Genomic DNA, 13,639 nt, shown 5'->3' with positions numbered 1-13,639 from the left:
ACCTGCATCCATTGCCTTTGTGACCTGATCATAAAAGGCAATCAGGTTGGTCTGACATGACCTGCCCCTAATGAAACCGTGCTGGTTGCCCTTGAGCATCATCCCTGAAGCTGGCCCATCACAGACTTCAACTTCTAGCTCATCATCTTACCTCATTCCCTAAACTACTAATCTGAAACCTTCCATTTTCATAATCTAATCTCTAGCTACACACCTAATTTCTTGGAAGTTAGCCTAGCTTGAGTGAGATCTGCTACGTGGCTAAGTAACATCACTGTGACTGGAATGTCTGCAGCTGTAGCTCAAACATCAGCAGCATCATTAGGGTTCCAAGCCATATTCCCAATGAGCCTAAGTACAGCTGGGGTAGCTACAGTTTAAAATACCATATAATTCTAGCTTCAAGTCTTCACATTCAGCAGGAAGTTACGTTAATGGTCTTGAGCTAACACTGCAATGTAGACAAGCCCTAAATGAGTAATGCACATGTATGCCAATATGTCATAAACTGAACTGTCATAAGCTTTCACTTATCTAATGGCCCATATATTTCCTTAGTGGAATTAGTCAAGTAGTTCCAGATACCAAAGGGATCCTTGCTGCTACCATTTACTCCATTCCTTCATCTTTCCTGACAAAAGACATGCATTGTGCCATCACACAATGGGAAGTTATAACAGGTATTCCTTGATTAAAATGTTGTCAACTGAAGAAAGTTTGTTGAAATCTGGTTCTTTAGGCAGCTCCTCCAGTGGTAACAACTTTATGAAAATCAGTATAGACAGACTATATTGTCTGTCTCTTAACTACCATGTCATATGGACCTCTTCCATTTATAACCCAGTGAGAAAGGGTTGGCCCATCACATTGACTAGACAGCTATTCCACTTAAGATTGGTCCAATTTAAAAATGGTTCCTAAAGAAGATAAGAATCCAAATTTGGATGTGCACAAAGGACGGTTCAGTCTTCATATCCATTGACTCCTTGTTACAACTGTAGATTGACAGTTCTGGCACTTTGCTTAATGCTGACCTTTGTCCAGTAGTAGCTGAACAGAAATCTCTAACTCATATAAGTGGTAGCTGTTTTCAGTACCCCCAAGTAAATATGAATTCAGACAGATGACCTAAAGATGAAAGCCTTTGTAGCCCATCACTGGTCCCTTGAACCATTCAGTACTCCAGAAAGAGTTCATCTGAAAAACAAAAGAGGATAATCACATTTATTATAAACAGAACAGAGTGTTTCTGATATCTGAAAGACAAAGATAACATGGACGTCAGGGTTAGTCTTATCCCAGAATGTCAGCACACTTGCCAAAAATGAATTTATCAGATCAGTACAGCCAAGAGATTTAGTTTATCTAAATACCCTATAAAAATAAATAGCTTACCACTGTTTTTGAAGATTTGGGTAAAACTGACATTCTATTGACATATGCTATAGATTTAATTTAATGCTGTGGGTCAGATGTCTCTTCTGATAAATTTTAGTGAAATCTATGCTAAGAAAAGTAGAGCTGTTTCAATATTTATGAGGTTTTAAATGCAGGGTTAGCAAAGGAAACATGTTAATTGAAACAGTGCATATGTATATTCTTGCCGTGATTTGGAGAATAATGTTTCTGAGGCTTTTTGACTGGTTGATTTAAAATATTAATAGAATTTTAGCATGATTTGGTAGGACCCATTTTAAATTTCACCCATATTTTATGATTGACACGTCCTCTCTTTATTTAATGAAGTGGTTAAGTCATTAAGCTGAGCCTTTCTATTTTTTTCCTTCTTTTTTGTATTTTAGGCATATTGGAGATAACATCTGTGGAAATTGGAGTTGTTGCAGTTAAGTCCATTAACAGCAACTATTATTTAGCCATGAACAAGAAAGGAAAAGTCTATGGCTCTGTAAGTATACTACTTTTGTTTTCAAAGTGGATGGTAGTAGGCAACAATATGATTCCCTCCACCCCTTACCTACTGAATAGGCCAGTTATCTGTCGTTAATAGTCATTAGAGCTGCAATGTGCTGTTCATCAGAATTTCAGCCTCTGGTAAACTGGCCTCTATCCTGACAAGCTCACTGTTCTATAATATTTCAGAAGTTTCTAAAATCCATCAGGTTCTTCTCTGTCCCTCTCCTGACTCATAATGCTATAGAATGGCAGCTTTTCTTTACACGCTGGTGGATGTGAAAAACAGCCCTCCTGGATATGAGAGAAACTATACACAAGATATATGCAGATGTAGGAAAATACTGAAATTTGTTTGGAATGATCTGTACAGATTATACATGGCTTGATGCCAAAACTCCTGCCAATGGAATTTCTTAACTCTCACGTTCATCTATAATTTGGGAGGAAGGTTTGGACGATAGTGGAGTCCTGTATCTAGAAAAAAAAGAACTCAAATAAGACTGATTTTATCAAATATGTTCCAGTCATTATTACTGACTGTAGTTAGGATGAGAGAGCAAAAGGAAGATTCATTTGTTTTATTTGTTTTTTAATTATTTGAACTGTTCAGTTAGGAGCAAATCGGAATTTATGTAATTTAGAACTGTAGTGTACATTAAATGCCAGCTACCTATTTACTGCATTGAGGAAGAAGCTGGCATGTTAAAGCAAATAAAATAAGGTCAGTGCCCTGATGTTTATGAAAGCGGTAAGTATGAGGGTTATCTTGGGAAATGGAGAATATTTTCAGAAAACGCTTTCCCAAACTTACATAGTTTTGCTTAGGTTACTACTGTAAAATGATCTTTCTTAGAGTCACATGTATCAATCAATTATGGTATAGAGAAATAGGACTGGAAGGGACCTCCAGTCTCCTGCCTGAGGCAGAATCATCCCTTTCCAAACTGTCCTATACAATCCATAATCTAAATTCTGTCTAAGACTACCATCAACCCAGCAACAACACAACACAGACATAACACACTAACCTGCCACAGATAAGGCAAGGAAACCATGGCAGCCAATATCCTGCTTCAATAAAACATTGTCAATATATGTTGAAGAGATCCCTGGTAGAGGGTCACACCTCTCCTCTGACCCTTCCCCCAACTACAGAGGAAAGCAAAAACCCCCATAGTTCATAATTATCTGACCATGGGATGAACTTCTTTCCTGACCATAAATATGATTATTGGTCTGACCCTGAGTGGAGGGGCAAGATCCTCTAGCCAGAATCCCAACACCCAGTGCCTCTGAAGGAGACTTAAAAGCACCCTGACATGTAGCAGAAAGGTGGGGTAGGGGCAACCAGCAAAGTCCAGAAGCATGGGAAATACCCATAGTAGAACAATGGGTATTTGTTCTTCACACATAAGTATGATTGCTATAGTTCTAACTGAGAATAAGTGAATCCAAGGCTCTAAAACGTAGCTGTGTCCAAATATAACCTCTTACTCACTTTTTAAATTCAAATCTTTATGAAAAGGAAATGAAAATATACTCTTTAAAAAGGAATTGGGTCTTACACATTGCTTCCCTGTGTCTGTAATTATTTAAAGGGGGAACCTAAAGAATGGATCTGTTTTTATTTAATGTAGCAGTTTTCTAATTATTTAATCATCAAGGCATCTAATAACATTCAATATAAACAACAAATTAAAATGTCTGAATCAGCCCCAAATAATTCTATTCATACCGTGATGAGCACTTTATAATGTCAAGACTTGATTTGTCTTAGTAACATATGAATAGAGGCCTTAGATACACCATCTATTTATAGGCCATCTCCATGTTTATCCATTCCACTAATTGTCCACCCTGGGGTGCTGCAAGATACGTTTAAGGGTGCTGCACAATATTAGCACTGTTAAGTGTGCAAACATTTGCACATGATTCACAAGATAAAAACCCAGGGATTTCAAATAGGAATCCATGTTGTCAAAAACAGTCTGATGTGTTGCAGTCTTTCTGAGTTCTTTGAAATAGGAGAATTGTTCTGTTATTTTTCTGTAGTCAGAAATGAATGAAAGCTAAGATGTGGCAGTTTCGAAGGGTGGCCTTGAGTATTAATGAAGGGTGCCTTGAGTCTAAAAATGTTGAGAATCAGTGCTGTATTCCACTGTGATGATCCTGCACATTTCTGCTAAAGAAATAACTTGCTTTCTAAAATGCAGGACTTACAGAAGTACATAATGATAACATCTACACATGCACTTAGCTGCAGAGTAGACTAATTAACTGCACAGTAAAGCATCACAGTCTACATATGTGACACTATTAGGCCACAGTAAACTAATCAATGCTGTAGTAAACTAGTACCATCAGGGACAGTACTATCTTACGCCGGGGTAAATAACTGTGATTAAATGCATGTGTAGATGCTGACTGCAGGCATGAATTGTGCTTGGTCAGCCCAGCTAACGGGGGTCCAGACTCATGCCTGCCAACTAGCCACACAGCTCTGCACTTTCAGCACCCTTGTGTCCCAGCCAGCCCCTCCACCACCTGATGCCACCACCTGGAGTCCAGGGCTGACTCTCCACTGTGCTCCTGGCTCTGGCATAAACTGTTCCACCCTGGCTCAAATTGCTGCTGTCCTAGGTGTACATGTAGACACTGTGTCCAAACTGCTCCGAGTTTATTGGTTTGAATTACTTGCGTGTGTAGACACATCCAATGCTTTATTTCTTATTGTTGATTATAGTTTCAAATGACTTTGCAGACGTCTTCCAATTTGTGCTTTGTGGTTTAATTGAAACTGCTTCTCTCATTTTTTTCTCCCAAATCTGGAAACTATATCTTGTCATCACTACTGAAATACAAATATGTGTCTGTGAATATTGTCTGTGTATATTAAACATTACAGAAAAAAATAGCTTTTACATTTTACATCCTCTTCAAGCAAAATGGTACCACTTCTTTAAAAAATCAGTACATTCATCTTTGGGAGAGCATATGCAGAAGCTTGTTTGGCTGTCTGTGAATAATCTAGCAATATGAATATTGGGCCAAACACTCAAGTCTTTGAGATCCTGATTCTCATTTATACTAAGTTCTTTGACAATGTTCTAGCAGATTAAAGGAGCCTCACAGCCACATGAAGCAAACTTATGTGGAAGAGTGATTCATTCCCATTAAAAGGCCCCTTTGTGTTATTTTTGTGGTGTAAAAAGAACTGTAGTTAAATGAGAATAAGGCTGTATAGATTTATTTAACATATGCAACCAATAATCTGGATGAAAGCACCTCAAGGTTTGCATTTGCTGGAATTGAAACATAGTGAAGGAGTCCATAATTTCTGTAACCAAAAGATTTATTTAGTATCTACCACATTCTATTCCAGAAGTAACTGCATTTCAGTAGTGCCTGAATTATATACTCATCATTGTATATGAACTATTTGTTACCCAAATGATTGCATTTTTGTTTTGTATTTGATGGGGGGGCTTTATACATGAAGTTATATCATTTAATAAGAAAATCCTATAATTATAAAATAATGTTCTAGCTTAGGTGGAAGTAGTATAAAGTACTTTAGAATTCTTTAGAATATAATTATTTTAGAACTAATTTTTCCTCAATACACTGTACAAAGATGTTTACATTCTGAATTTGCCTGTTTATTTTCCTATTTTAACAGAAAGAGTTTAACAGTGATTGTAAACTGAAGGAAAGAATAGAAGAAAATGGATATAACACATATGCGTCCTTAAATTGGAAGCACAATGGAAGGCAAATGTTTGTGGCCTTGAATGGAAGGGGAGCTACAAAGAGAGGACAGAAAACAAGGAGAAAAAACACCTCAGCCCACTTTCTTCCAATGGTAGTAATGTCATAGAGAAGGAACTGTTTATTAATGCAGTTGAACCAAAGGCCCTTTTTGTCAAGTATTCTGGGTAATCCTCTTGAAGGGTAAATGCAAAGAAACAGTGCAGACGTCTGCTTGTTTGAAAAGGTGGGGGGGAAGCCTTTGAAGGTTTTGTACTCACTGCTGGCACATGAAGTACTTTTAAACAGTTCTGTGTCATATCTTATAATCAAGATACAAGCTGGATCAAATGGGATAGGAGTTATTCCCGGTGTGAACAATGTTTTTTTTTTTTTTTATCTCTGCGATAGAATTTAAAGGACGTGAGACAATCTGTTGAATGATCTTCGGGGAAAGTTATTTATGGAATACTAACTCATATCAAAGACCTTCATTGCTCATTCAAGCCTAATGATCCAATGAACAGTTAGACATGCAAGCATTTACTGGAAGCACTTGGGTCATATGCACAAAAGAAGTTTCTGGAGTAGCCTCATGGAAGAATGGATAGGATTAAGAAATATAAGCACATTAGCGTAAAACTGTTCTAACAAAACGAATAGTATGGTCTGTCTGTATATTCTAACTTCAGTTCTTTTTATTTCTCTCTAAGTTATTTATTTAATAGGATGTTAAATATCCTTTTTGGGTTTAAATGTTTTTTCTCATTTGATTCCTTGTTTTTTTTTCCTTTTCTCAGCTTTTCATACAGAGGTTGATGGAGGAAAATTTCAAATCCTCATGAACTGAGACTAGTAAATGGACAAGGTTTTAAAGGCAGCAGTTAATGTGTTTAATCTGTTTTCTTCTAACCTGGTTTGCACTTAAGCAAAAAGACCCAACATGTAGTGTTTGGATTTTTGGCATGCCTTGGGTGTGTTTATGTCTGTGAGACCTCCTACCTGCCATCACTCATGAGCAAACTTCAAGAAATATGTTGTATGAAGGGTCACGCTGCTGTTATGAAATGGACAGAGAGGGGTAAATCTGTGTTTGTGTGTATGTATGTGCGTGTGTGCGTGTACACAAATGTGTGTGAGTATACAAATGTGTGTGAGTATAAGAGTATTCAGCTTTCATTGATTTCTATTTGGAACTCAATTAGAACCTTGGGCCTGATCCTAAATCCAGTGCAATCAGATGAAATCTGCTGATTTCAGTGGGTTTTGAATCAAGCCCTGAACATGGACCCCACCCTACCCCCATTAAAATCAATGAGACTGCATAAATTGAAGAAAGAACAGAATTATCCTATGAGAACATTTGAGGTCAGAAAATCCTATGAGAAAATGTGGTCCCGAAGTGGTAGGTAAAGATGAGCATAATTTTGCATTCCTTATACAGTTAACACACCTATTCAAAACTTATCCGTGTTACAAGCTCCTACCATCATGTATATTCACTGAGAGTGGTATTGGAGTGAAGGATAGGATCTAAAACATGCTAAAGTGTATTATTCTCATGTATGTGACAGGAGAGCCAACCCTGAAGCAACACTGGTGTCCAGATTTAGAATGCCTTTCATATACATCATACTAAAAAATGACTCAGAAAACAAAAGTATTCAACACTTCTTGGAAAGTGTTAATTACTCCCACGGCTTAATCTGAACAAATACAGTATAGCTAAGCTGAACATACTATGAAGTCTGTTCTTAAAAGGTACATAAGGTTTGTTTTTATTTAACTTTTCTCTGTGATTTTTAGAGAGCTCTGGATAGCTCATCAGTATAACCATATTGAGATTCATTTTGTTAGAGCAGGTAAATAGAGAACAATACATCAACCAACATGTACCACTGTCTTCACATTGTATTCCACTAAATAAATAAGCCTTCTTTGCAGTGTCTGTAGTGAGAAACAAAAAGTAGTATAATATTATTTTGTTTTAAATACTTTAAGTGATACCTATGAGATTATATTGATGCTGCAGTTTTCTCTTCAATACTTCTTGTTGTGAAAAAAGTTGGTTTTATTTTTATTGTTTGGAAACTGTATTTTGGTACACGGAGAGTCTTGCTTAACATTCTTTTTAACAAAGTTAAACCTCTAGAAAGGCTGGTGTTGTGATCTTCTATAACTTATTTGAGTCAATGCTTAACCAGCACTTCCAATGTTTATGTGTTATTTAAGTATTAGGTGTGAAAACAGAAGCTTTCCGATAAAGTACAAAATGGTCAGTTTGCATTTCCTGTTCCTTAAATAATGTTGGCTGTTTTAAAATAAAAATGTCATTTGAGGTGCAGCATTTTGGCTGCTAGATAACACTGTATTTCATGACAGTTTATTTCCAACCTACTTCTTGACTAATGAGCTTCTTTAAAAAAAAATCTATCAACAGTAGAATTTCAGATTTTTAAAGTAAACTGGTAATTAAGAGTGAACAGCAAAACTTGTTGTTACAAGAGGGAGTTTTTTTCTTTTTAATTCTTTAAGTAGTAATTGCATATGACAAGGCATAATGGACCACCCACAACAACAATTAAATGTTTGCTTGGACAAATACAGTATTGGATGACTACTTTAACAACATCCATGTTACAAACTAGGTTCTCATTTCACAGAATTATTTAGGGGAGGGGGGGTTGTATGTAAACAATCATAATTATAGGATTCAAAACATTAAAATTGCTTCTAGCAAAACATATCACTGTTCAGAGGCCCCCCAAAATGTCAGTTTTCCAAAGGAAGTTAAGATAGGGACAAGAGCAGTTCTGTGGAATAAATGTTTGATTCCTGAGAATTAATGAAAATAAAAAGCCCTTGAAGACCACTGAAGAAAAACAATGGCCCTGCATGACTGACCGGCATGCTGTGATATCTACTGTGGCAGGATTGTGCCACAGATGGTCTTCCCAAAGTATTAGAGATCTTTCACCAAAAGTGTTTATCTGTGTGACCCCTACCAAAGAGGGGACTCCTGAACAAGAGCAAAAATTGGTTATTTAAAAAAAAGGCTGAGCAACAATGTACACTATGTTATATTTAAATAAAAATAATAAAATGCTGGGAATATAGAGAATAAAAGAATTGTCCTTGTTTGTTTTATTGGCCTGACATGATACTACATAAGAAAAACAAAAAAGGGGAAAGATCTGTTTTACTACAGGATGTGGTTTGGTGCTCCATAGCCCCAAAACAAAACAAAAATCACTCTAACATTTGTAAGGTTTCTTTAATTTTTTGCATGTGTGAGTCAGCTATCTTCACTCTAATAACAACCAAATGCTTTAGATTCTTTGTGTAAGTATTCAGATCTACCTAGTTTATACAGTGGAAAAAGCAATGAATTTAAAGCAAGCATGTTTGATGAAAAGAATGAGGGGCTTTAGGAAGACCATGAACTCACATTCATAAGCATACATTAGATAAATAGCCTACACTTCGCAGACTGCTTCATCTGAGACTCAAATTTGTAAGGTACACAAAGGGGTGGTAAAACATGAAAAATATTGGTGGATGGAGGTAGACTTGAAGCTTCAGGCAGCTGAGTGGGTGAAGCTCTCTGTTGAAAGTCATAGCAGTTCTGTGACTGATCCTCAAGTCAGTAAGATCAATGGGACCAAGCCCCATATTTTGACGGTATGCTTTTGGTCTCTTAAATTAAAGACCTTTTTCTCTTGCTATCTTTTTATATAATAAAAGACAAGAGTAACACAAACCACACAGAGACCTTTTCTGCTGGAACTCCATCAAGTATGAACACTAGCAGTATTTTCAAGAAAACAGCACTGAAAAAACAATTTCAGAGGAACTGCCAGTGAAAAATTTATAAATACACTGCATTTTCTTGCATACCACACATCCTCAGGTAAAACCCTCAGAAAAAACACACAACTTGTTTCTGGGAGACAGAATATAGAAGAAAAATTTCAGAGCCATGGCCAACTGTGTGGCAGAGTAAGTCCTCCTGGAGACATAGAGCACAGACAGAAGTTGTTTCTCACATGATCAGGGAGTTTTCTGTAGCTCATGGCGTGTTCTGTGAAGCACCATGAGTTACAATGGGGAGCTGCACATCTGTCAGCACCCATAGTGTCCAGGAAGGGTGGCACCCCAGGAGACGGTCTGGAACCTCCTGTTATGGCAGGACAGCAACAAACCTATGTCCCAGTTCCTTCCAAGGGCAGTAAGAAGACAGTTATTTCTTTCTTGCTAATAGTTCTTTATACAAGTACTTATTATATAAGTAAATAATAAAGAATTTCCACATCACAAGCCTCATCAAGTTACTTTAAACTGCATGCAGCAGTTCACTCACCTTCAGTTAGCTCAGTGGCTCTTCAGCTAGAAGCTACTACACCATTAGTGACTCTTGAGAAACTTAACACTGGACTTTGCCACACCCACCACTGTTTGCAGGTCCGGGGAAAAGTGGCAGCCATCTTGGTAGCCAGGAGTCACAGTCCCTGCTTGCACTATTACAGCCTGTCACAATGAAGAAAAATCTATTCCGGAAAAGTCTATTCCAGTGAAGAAAAATTAGCTTCCCTATTTAAGTTAAACACTCTAGTTTTGGAGAGCTGATTTTGGTGAGAAAGGTGTATGTGGTATGTAAGTAAATACAGTATCTGGGAAATTACTTTGTATGGCCAAGACAGTAAACATGAAAAAAAAATGTTTGTAATCTATCGGACAGTTTATATTGACATATGCCTTGTCAAAAGATCTGAACCCAATATTTAATTTAACAGAAGCTCTTTGGAACTTTATTTTGGGACTTGGGGATGTCATTTTCTTATAAAACACTTAGACTATTGGTGCATGATCCTTGACTGGTTCCTCTAGAGGCTGTGAGAACGCAAACACAAATCTGTACTGCGCAAGTTTTTTGCTAGCATATGTAAGGAAATTGTGAACACTGAGAAAGTGTGGACATGTGAGAAATATAAAGATACATGATGAATAAAATCATATTCTGAAGGTGAAATAAAAGGCACATATTTGATCATTTAGTTCAGTGTCAAAATACTAGAATATCAGCATTCAATTATGTGAAGGAAAAAGCATCAAATATCTAAAGATAGGGCATGTGGCATATATTACCATAGACAGCATCCTTCAAGGAAGCAAAAGAGCCTATATTCTAAGGCTTGTAAGTCAGGATTCTTTTGATATGAACTAGTAAATGAAGAATCAAAACATACCTTTTTTTTCATTACTGTTGAAAGGGTCCGTATACATTTGTGCAGCATATCTCTTGACAGCATAATCCAGCTTCAAGTCTAAAATAGGCTACAGCTTTGGTTTATTTATCTCATATTAATTTTAGATGGCAAAATTGCTTTAGTAATGTATAAAGTACTTAGCTGTTATTTCTATAAGTCTTTTGTCTGTTAACAATCCCCACAGTACTGCCTTGTTTGAGTACAAAAATAATGCCAGTGTTACACACTGCATAAAGTAGATAACACGTGCTATTCATGAGTATAGAAGAGAAAACTACAGTATAACATTTAGTTAATGTGTTTAGCAAGAAAGGAACACGTTCCTAATGCCAAAAGTAGCCATTTAGAACGTAACAGGTATAACAGCCTCAGTTTATTGCCTGTATAAATATCTCAGTCAGAGATCTTAGGTTTAGGAGGCACCAAAGCCAAAGTACCCAATTACAATAGCAATTATAAAATATTTACAAGTACTGAAGGCTCTCTCCAGGATAATCAGGTTATTAATCATCATTCTGAAATACAGGCTGGAAAGTTTGACACCCAGATAGAACTGCCCTTAAACAGTAGCCTAGCGTAGAGTCAGATGGACTGTCTTATCAGCATTTAACACACAATCAGCATTACATGAAAGGATAAGGAAGAATAAACTCTGAAAGTTAAAGGCCAGTATACCCTTCCACAAAATCCATGAGGAGGATATATGACATAAGTCAACTTATCTCAGAAATGTGGAATTTCCAGATGCTATACTACAAATAGGGTGTGTCTATGCACGCTTTCACATGCACCTACACACATAATGTGCATGAGCCTAATGCATGTTAAGGCAAGTTGGGTGTGCCTATACACATGTACACACTAATGTGCATTAACATGGGTGTGCAGACCGACTTGGGACTAAAGTTGGTCCCAAGTCAATGGACACATTAATGTGTATTAGTGCGTCTATACGTTTGCTAATGTGATTTAGCTATTTGCACATAAATTTGATACCTGCTTTATGCAGGAATCAAATTTAGGATAGAATGGCCTTAAATTGGCATTTTTAAGGTGTATTAAGGGCACGCACATGTAGATCCATGCCTCTTATACACCTTAAATACAGCTAATGAATATTAAATGCACACATGTAGGCATGACCATAGTGATTTTCTCAGACTAAGAAGGAGTGGCCTGGCCAAAAGTGTATGTTGTTATGCTACTGGACTACTAATTCAGATTCTGGTACCTAACCATTTCTGAAAATTTTGTATTTTTCGGAAGACATGCTGCAACTATCAAGATAGGCACTTGGCTGGGATGGTATAGTCAAGGGTGATCCTGTCTTAAGGATAGGGCTGGACTGGATAACCTCATGAGATCCCTTCCAGTCCTGTTTTACTATGATCCTATGACCCTAACTGGGTTATCTGTTCCTCAACAGATTCTAATGATTTACAGATTATTAGGAAGCTAATAATAGCATGGTTCGATATAATAAGATTGATAACGTTACATTAAGATCACAAAATAAACATTACCAATTCTAAAAGTATCAAGCTGATTATAGACAATTTCTGGAAGGTATATCATAAAAAACATCTGATAGTTGGTGGAAAAGGCAGTAACATTATAAACTAAGACAACAGTAGTTGCTCACATGAGAATTAAGATATATACAGCAATTTATCTTTCACCAAGAAGGCATGCTGAAACAAAGATGAAAAGGATCATTGAAAATATATATATAATAACCCTTCTTCTGTTAATGACTGGACTATTATCAAATTGCATATCTTTAAAAATTATGGAATGGATATACATCCATTTGCCATACATGAGAATTTAACCAAAATCCTATATCTGAAACTTCTGGAACTTGTGGAGCAGAGAGAGGAATAAGAACCTATAATGCATTTCTCTATAATAGGACAAACCAGAGCTCCAGACATGTATGTTCCCAAACATTGTAAAAAGGCCAAATTCAGATCCAGACCTAGACTAAAATGTGCACCTTCCATCTATCTGTAACTATGAAATACAGAGTAAAGTATACCCTAAGGTTCTAGGAATCTTTTGTATATATCTGAATGGAAAGAAATGAAAAATTCCAAGATGTGTTCTATTTGATCCATAGAGCCACTACTTTCAATACTTGCAGTTAATTTTTCACACTTTGGCATATTGTTGACCTACAACCTACAAAAATGCTTCTATCCATGCCTTTTACTTAATGAACCTTGTTTCTTGAACAATCTGACACAGTTCAGTAAAGGAGTTCCATAGTGGGCGCGTCTACACGTGCATTAGGGCACTTTTCCTACTACGCATTAAATGTAGTACCTCCAATGTGGGGGCACCTATACACAAACAGAAAGGCTGCCCTGGCATGCTGTAATTACAGCGTGTCAGAGCAGACTTCAGCATCTCATGTATCATTGTGTCTGCACTTAAAAATGGTAATGGGGGTGCTTTAACTAAAACTCATCCAATAAGCTTTATCTAAAGTGCATCATTTTAAAGCATGGTGGCTCCGATACATGAAACTTCCAAGCACTTTAATTAGAGTAGCTCATAATTCTTAGAGCTGCTCTAATTAAAGCATCCCTCCCTCCACCCCACCCCACCCCCACACACACACTCCCTGAGCACGTGTATAAACACCCTGAGGTACTGTGCATTATGCTGCCTTAATGCACAGTCATAAATGTGCACAGTTTTTAAGTGAT

The 13,639-nt window shown here is 37.0% G+C and overlaps 1 protein-coding gene across 1 annotated transcript in view; it reads left to right on the top strand.

The window, feature by feature from the left end:
• FGF10 (fibroblast growth factor 10) overlaps positions 1-8,081 on the top strand; it is a 90,915-nt gene extending 82,834 nt beyond the window's left edge. The window contains exons 2-4 of the mRNA XM_019532031.1: positions 1,803-1,906; positions 5,594-5,776; positions 6,073-8,081. Coding sequence (XP_019387576.1) covers positions 1,803-1,906; positions 5,594-5,776; positions 6,073-6,105 — 320 coding nt within the window. The 3' untranslated portion in view covers positions 6,106-8,081. The remainder of the gene's footprint in view (positions 1-1,802; positions 1,907-5,593; positions 5,777-6,072) is intronic.
• The last annotated feature ends 5,558 nt before the right edge of the window (positions 8,082-13,639 follow it).

Source organism: Crocodylus porosus, unplaced genomic scaffold (assembly GCF_001723895.1).
Source record: "Crocodylus porosus isolate Cpor-Errol unplaced genomic scaffold, CroPor_comp1, whole genome shotgun sequence".
NCBI classification, from domain to species: Eukaryota; Metazoa; Chordata; order Crocodylia; family Crocodylidae; genus Crocodylus; species Crocodylus porosus.
Note: the sequence above shows the minus strand (reverse complement) of the source record. Positions and strands in the feature narration are given on the sequence as shown.